The sequence below is a fragment of the Kryptolebias marmoratus genome, unplaced genomic scaffold (assembly GCF_001649575.2).
Source record: "Kryptolebias marmoratus isolate JLee-2015 unplaced genomic scaffold, ASM164957v2 Scaffold67, whole genome shotgun sequence".
Lineage (NCBI taxonomy): Eukaryota > Metazoa > Chordata > Actinopteri > Cyprinodontiformes > Rivulidae > Kryptolebias > Kryptolebias marmoratus.
The window spans coordinates 14,512-21,840 of NW_023665801.1; the positions used below are offsets into that span (position 1 = coordinate 14,512).

Below are 7,329 nucleotides of genomic sequence, written 5' to 3' on the forward strand. Positions count from 1 at the left end.
ATATGACACACCTGTATCATATAACACACCTGTACCATATGACACACCTGTACCATATAACACACCTGCACCATATGACACACCTGTACCATATGACACACCTGTACCATATAACACACCTGCACCATATAACACACCTGTACACGTGTTTGTTGCAGCTCTGTAGACGTATCGGCAGCTGAAGGGTTTCCTGGTGTCGTCAGCTTCCTGTTTGCGGATGACGTTCCTGGGAGTAACGTAACCGGAATGAGACAAGATGAGACTGTCTTTGCTGACGGCCAGGTGTGTTTCTGTTGATTCGACCAGTCAGAGGGCTCTGTGGACTTCAGGCTGATGACGTGTCTGTTTGCTGGGCAGGTGACCTGTGTGGGTCACATTATCGGCGCCGTGGTGGCCGACACTCAGATCCACGCTCAGCGAGCTGCAAAAGCTGTGAAGATCCAGTATGAAGAGCTGCAGCCTGTCATCACCATCCAGGTGATACACACCTGGACTGCTGTGGACGAATCAGAGCTCAGCTTCCTTAATCAGATTTCTCTGCAGTAATATATGTTGTTCATTTGACTGACAGGAGGCCATTGCTGCCCGGTCCTTTTATGAACCAATCAGAACCATCCAAAATGGAGACCTGGAGGCGGGGTTTAAACAGGCCGAGCACATCCTGGAGGGTAGGGCTGTCTCTGTGTGTCTACCTGTGACCATCTCCTGTTGGTCAGGTGTTGATAACTGATCGTCTCTCAGGTAAGATTCATATCGGAGGTCAGGAGCACTTCTACCTGGAGACACACGTCACTTTGGCTGTTCCTCGGGAAGACGACGAGATGGAGCTGTTTGTTTCCACTCAGGCGCCTTCTGATTCTCAGGTAACATCATCTGACACCTGCCATTTAAAGAGCATGTGAGGAAAGTCTGGACTGCAGGTAACTATTCTCAAAAATCCTCCAAAGGCCTGTAGGTGAGACGCTAAAAGTAAAATGACCAGTCCTTAAAATTCAGGTCATTTCACTTCAAAAAGAAATTTTAGCACTTAACACCACGCTGTGTTTTGACAGAAAACACAATCATCAGCCAAACAAAAGAAAAACTAACATGAAAAATGACATACCTTCATATTCTGTACTGAGAACAGCCACATTTAATCCCAGGACCCTTGTCTGTCTGTCTGTCTCTGCTTCAGGCTTTTGTGGCGAAGGCTCTGGGCGTCTCTGCTAACAAGGTGCTGATCCGGGTGAAGAGGCTGGGCGGAGGCTTTGGAGGAAAAGAAAGCCGGACCATCGTGTTGTCCCCTGTCGTTGCCTTGGCAGCAAACAAGTAGGTGTATCTGTTCGGTTTTAAAACTCCAACCCTTTAACGTGCACTGATAAGAAGAAGTTTCTGTGTTTCAGGCTGAAGAGACCTGTCAGGTGTATGCTGGACAGAGACGAGGACATGCTGATTACAGGAGGACGACACCCATTTTATGGAAAATACAAGGTGGGAGGGGGGCACCCTGGTCTGGAGCGTCACCTGTATTTCTGGACAGGTTCCATTCAGTCCTTCATGTCCTCTTGCTGCAGGTCGGGTTTCTGAACAGTGGTAAGGTGGTCGCTCTGGACGTGTCCTTCTACAGTAACGCTGGAAACTCCTTGGACCTGTCTCAAGCAGTTAGTGTCATCTACAACCACAGATCTTCATGACATCACACTTTACGCTGACGATACACTCTCATCTCTGTGTAGATCATGGAGCGGGCTCTGTTTCACATGGAGAACTCATACAGAGTCCCAAACATCCGCGGCCAGGGATTCATGTGTCGCACCAACCTGCCGACCAACACCGCCTTCAGAGGCTTTGGAGGACCCCAAGGCATGATGGTCGCCGAGAGCTGGATCACCGACGTGGCTCACAGTCTGGGCCGCTCAGCCGAGGAGGTGTGTGAGTGTGTCAACCTGTGATTAGCTGGTGGATGGACAGCATCCCATCAGTGTCTCTGTCTCCCTGCAGGTACGTCGGTTCAACCTGTACCTGGAGGGAGAGTCAACGCCATACAACCAGATCCTGCATGGGCTCACATTGGACCGCTGCTGGGACGAATGTCTGTCGCGCTCCGGATACGAGCAACGAAGAGCTGCTGCTCAGCTGTATAACAGGTAAAATATAAATGGTTTTGAACACAGCAGTCTGGTCTGCAGACAAGCTGACTCTGGGGTCAGTGGAAAGCTTTATTGGTGGGACAAAAAGCTGAAAGTTCAGTCATGTTTTAGATTTGACTTTATTTAAAGGCAAAGAACTTTATCTGCTGGTTAACTGATGTGAACCAAAGAAGAGATCTGTTCCTCCAAAGGTCTTTACAGCTCTGTGGGGTTTGTTTGTATGACATGAAAAGCCCAGAAAGAAAAGATTTTGATAGGTGCTGTCTTCTCCTCAGACAGAACCGATGGACCAAACGAGGACTCGCCGTGGTGCCCACCAAGTTTGGCATCAGCTTTACAGTCAACTTCCTGAACCAGGTCTGATCCTGAATGACTGAAACTGCTGGAGGAAACAGTCTCTTTCAGAGAATTTGATTGTAAGTATTTGTCTTCAGGCCGGAGCTCTGGTTCATGTCTACAGAGACGGTTCTGTGTTGTTGAATCATGGAGGGACTGAGATGGGACAGGGACTCCACACCAAGATGGTCCAGGTACAGGACTGAGTAAAAAATATAATGCTCCATGCAGAGGAACACAGTTTGTAGATTTTTTACTCATGAAAACAAACCCAAAGTCAAACAGCAGGATCATCTGCAAACATGTTGACTCTGATCTGTGTCTCCAGGTTGCCAGCCGGGTTCTGGGTGTCCCCTGCTCAAAGATCCACATCTCAGAGACCAGCACCAACACGGTGATCAACACGAGCCCCACCGCTGCCTCCGTCTCCTCCGACCTCAACGGAGCCGCCGTGCAGAACGCCTGCGAGATCCTGCAGAAACGCCTGGAACCATTCAAGGCCCAGAACCCCAAAGGATCATGGGAGGACTGGGTGAGCAGGACTGTGGGGATTAGTTACTGATGTGTGGAGGCTATTGTTGTTGTTTCTTTAAATCCTGATTTAGCGCTCTGAAGGTTTCTGTCTGTGTGATTAGGTGAAGGCTGCGTACTTCGACAGGGTCAGCCTCAGTGCAAACGGGTTTTACAGGTGAGTCCATTTCCTGATCACTGCCTTCCTTTTACAGACGCAGCTTTACAGTTTTACTTTTGCCTCGTCAGGACTCCAGATCTGGGTTACGACTTTGAGACGAACTCAGGCCGACTGTTTCACTACTACAGCTACGGAGTGGCCTGTTCGGAGGTGGAGATCGACTGTCTGACCGGAGCTCACAAGGTCTGCTCAGAACAAGGTCACAGCTGCAGCTAAAACAGAGAAAATCTGAGAAATAATCCTCAAATGGTTTCCATGAGGATGTGTATCAGGCCTGTTGGTGTATACAGTACCAGGTTAGTGAGGTGAAGCAGTTCTCGTCTGTTACAGAACCTGAGCACCACTATAGTGATGGACGTAGGTCGGAGCCTGAACCCGGCCATCGACATCGGACAGGTGAGTCAGGAACTCTTAGGTTGTCCTTCAGCGCCCCCTCAGGTTTAGTTTCTTCTCTGTTAAGAAAGAAAGAAAATCCCACAAAGGTCCCTGAAATAACTTGAAACTGCAGCTGTTTGGAACTGGATCAGGATCTGTGAAACCTGAAGACTATCAAGGCTTTCAGGAGCCAGATGTGCTGCTCAGAGTCAGAAAGCTCGGTCTCAGTCTCAGCTCATGGGTCCCACAGGATCACGACCCAAAACACCAAAAACCGGTCCGTTCTAAAGGCCTTCTGAGCCCTGATCTAAATCCTGCTGAACATCTGTGTTTGTTTTATTTAACTTCTGCTGAACAAACTTCAGAAGCAATGACTGATTTTCATTTGTTGATTTGTAGTGATCTTTTAGTCAGTTTGGAGTTATCTCAGTGACGTTTGTGGGTTTGGTCTCCTCTGGATGCAGGTTGAGGGGGGCTTCATGCAGGGTCTGGGTCTCTTCACCCTGGAGGAGCTCCAGTATTCCCCTCAGGGAGTCCTCCTCACTCGGGGACCAGGCTCCTATAAGATCCCAGCCTTCGGCGACATTCCCACGGAGCTCAGCGTGTCGTTGCTCCGGGATGCTCCCAACGATAAGGCCATCTTTGCCTCCAAGGTAACGCCGCGCTGACACCAGCCCTCTCCTGCATAGAAACACTTGATTTACATCACTGTGTTCACCAGGCGGTGGGCGAGCCTCCTCTCTTCCTGGCGGCGTCCATTTTCTACGCCATCAAAGACGCCATCAGTGCCGCCCGGGAAGAGTCGGGCCTCACGGGACCGTTTAGGCTGGACAGCCCCGCCTCCACCGAGAGGATCCGCAACGCCTGCAGCGACCGCTTCACCAAACTGGTACCAGAGCCTCAGATCTGTAGTATTTGCTGGTCTTGGTCTTCGATGTTGTTTTATTCTGAGTCTTTCTGCTGTTTTTGGTTCAGTGTCCTCCTGCAGAGGCAGGAACCTTCAGGCCCTGGTCGGTCCAGGTGTAGAGGAGACAGAGACTAACTGATGACCAACACAAGTTTCTCCTTGTTCCTCCTCTGGTGACTGATGAAGATCTGCTGTTTGGCTCCGGATCAGCTGATGTTAAAGCTCATTCCTGATTGGTTCTGTGAAGAATCAATCTGCTGTGTTATAATCTAATCATTCTGCTGCTGCTCTCCACTTAAACATCTACTGCAACTGATTGAATGAAATAAAACTGTTCAAAGCTTGAGTTTCTCCTCAGTCTGATTCTTTAAACACAGAATGAATCCATCAAAGAGTTCCAGGTCATATTTCCAGCTGTTAAATGAAAGATGAGCATTATTTAAATCAATGTTTTGCTGCCATCAAATTTAAGATGACCTGATTTTTGTTCCTAAAAATGGTCCAATTCCTTCGTTTTAACATTTGATTTGTTTCCTTTCATCCACTGTGAGTAAAGTGTGGGTTTATCAGATCTACAGATCATTATATTCAGTTTTTATGAACTTTTTCAGAACTGGGGCTGTTGTCGGTCAGTTTCTGCAGATTTTTCTCAGAATAAATGAATTGAAATGTTTGTCTGAAGTGAAGGTTTGTCAGCAGACCAACATGTGAGCGGCATACTTCACACTCTGACCACACAATTTACACAGAGGTGACACCCCCCACCACACTGACCACGCTTACTGGAAATACTCTCACATGGTGGGTACTTCAGACACTTTAACTGATCTGGAGTCAGTCTGAGGAAGGGGACAGCTTTTACTGGACATTCACAACATTTAGAATCACTTTACTGAAGATTTAAAACTATATTTTAGTCCTGTTTCAGCAGCAGAGTTTAAATACCTGCAGGTAGCTGTCAGAGTGGAGATCAAATTAAACTATTTCATACATTTTCTCTGCAGTTTAAATTAATATTAGTTATATTTTCTGAACTGATCATTTAATCCTGGGTAAATGTCATTAAAACTTCTCTTTACTGGGCCTGAAAGTGTTAGAAGTGCAGTTCCGTGTTCGAGCAGCAGAGGGCGCAGTTTGTCCCTCAGAAGTCTTCCTCAGCTGGTACAAAGACAGAGGAAGAGGAGGAAGGAGCCCAGTTTGAGTCGGCTGGATGATGGCTCCCAGGAGGATGGAAACTAAACCGGTGATCTTCTGTGTGAAGACGCTGCTGCTGATTTACTCCTTCGTCTTCTGGGTGAGTTCTACGGACAGGAACCAGAACACGTTCTCCTGCTGAGTGAGAGTTAGGGTTTATTGTTGCTTTAACTGAAGCTGAGGCTGAGCCGTGTAAAGAGTTGGTATTTATCTGGAGCCTGAGGAATGAGGAGGAGGAGGAGGAGGCTGCAGCGCTCACACCAACATGATGAAGAACATTAAACACTGGAAGTGATCAGAACAGACCGCATGTTCTGCTTCTGGTCCTGCTTCTGGTTCTGGTTCTGGTCTGAACTGGATCCTGTTTCACTGATGGGTCTCAGAGAAACTTTTATACTTTTTAAAAGATTTCACTTCACTTTTCTCCACAGAAACACACAGAGATGTCTCCTCCTCTTCGTCTCTCCTCCTCTCCTCTTCTCCTCCTCTGCTCCTCTCCTCCTCTCTTCTCCTGTTCTCCTCTCCTCCTCCTCCTTCTCCTCTCCTCCTCCTCCTCCTCTTCTCCTCCTCTTCTCCTCTTCTCTTCCTACTTCTCTCCTCCTCCTCCTCCTCTTCTCCTCCTCTTCTCCTCTTCTCTTCCTACTTCTCTCCTCCTCCTCCTCCTCCTCCTCCTCCTCGTCTTCTTCTCTTTGAAACCTGCTACAGCTGCTTCCTCAGCTGTTTCTGTCTTTTTAAGCTACTTTTAGCTTTTAGCTAGCCTTTTGCTACTTTTAGCTGTTAGCTACAGCTTTGGTAATTATAGCTTTTACCTTCATTTTAGCTTTGGTTATGCTAACTTTACATTTTAGCTACAGCTTTGCTACTTTTGGCTTTTAGTGAGCCTGTGATTGTTATCAAACAACAACCGTACAGGTGTTGTTTACCTATATGCTTGTTTACCTGAACGGTGGTTTACCTGTACGGTTGTTTACCTGTAACGTTGTTTACCTGTATGGTTGTTTACCTATACAGTTGTTTACCTGTACGGTGGTTTACCTGTACGGTTGTTTACCTGTAACGTTGTTTACCTGTAACGTTGTTTACCTGTACGGTTGTTTACCTATACAGTTGTTTATCTGTACGGTGGTTTACCTGTACGGTTCTTTACCTGTAATGTTGTTTACCTGTATCGTTGTTTACCTGTACAGTTGTTTACCTGTAACGTTGTTTACCTGTAACGTTGTTTACCTGTACGGTTGTTTACCTGTACGGTGGTTTACCTGTACGGTTCTTTACCTGTAATGTTGTTTACCTGTATCGATGTTTACCTGTACAGTTGTTTACCTGTACAGTTGTTTACCTGTAACGTTGTTTACCTGTACAGTTGTTTACCTGTACGGTGGTTTACCTGTACGGTTCTTTACCTGTACAGTTGTTTACCTGTAACGCTTTTTACCTGTACAGTTGTTTACCTGTACGGTGGTTTACCTGTACGGTTCTTTACCTGTACAGTTGTTTACCTGTACGGTGGTTTACCTGTACTGTTGTTTACCTATAACGTTGTTTACCTGTAACGTTTTTTACCTGTACAGTTGTTTACCTGTAACGTTGTTTACCTGTACGGTTCTTTACCTGTAATGTTGTTTACCTGTATCGTTGTTTACCTGTACAGTTGTTTACCTGTAACGTTGTTTACCTGTACAGTTGTTTACCTG

The 7,329-nt window shown here is 46.8% G+C and overlaps 2 protein-coding genes across 2 annotated transcripts in view; both read left to right on the plus strand.

Moving 5' to 3' along the window:
- Positions 1–4,787, plus strand: part of xdh (xanthine dehydrogenase) — a gene marked incomplete in the record, with an annotated part of 15,635 nt that extends 10,848 nt beyond the window's left edge. Inside the window, 18 exon segments of the mRNA XM_037974464.1 lie at positions 159–282; positions 358–477; positions 572–668; positions 742–863; positions 1,178–1,311; positions 1,386–1,473; positions 1,557–1,643; positions 1,719–1,910; positions 1,984–2,129; positions 2,408–2,489; positions 2,567–2,662; positions 2,797–3,000; positions 3,104–3,156; positions 3,228–3,342; positions 3,490–3,555; positions 3,999–4,187; positions 4,256–4,423; positions 4,510–4,787. Of these exon segments, the coding sequence (XP_037830392.1) occupies positions 159–282; positions 358–477; positions 572–668; positions 742–863; positions 1,178–1,311; positions 1,386–1,473; positions 1,557–1,643; positions 1,719–1,910; positions 1,984–2,129; positions 2,408–2,489; positions 2,567–2,662; positions 2,797–3,000; positions 3,104–3,156; positions 3,228–3,342; positions 3,490–3,555; positions 3,999–4,187; positions 4,256–4,423; positions 4,510–4,560 (2,134 nt within the window).
- Positions 4,788–5,310: 523 nt separating this feature from the next.
- LOC108251280 (tetraspanin-7) overlaps positions 5,311–7,329 on the plus strand; it is an 8,185-nt gene continuing 6,166 nt past the window's right edge. The window contains exon 1 of the mRNA XM_017441525.3: positions 5,311–5,735. Coding sequence (XP_017297014.1) covers positions 5,652–5,735 — 84 coding nt within the window. The 5' untranslated portion in view covers positions 5,311–5,651. The remainder of the gene's footprint in view (positions 5,736–7,329) is intronic.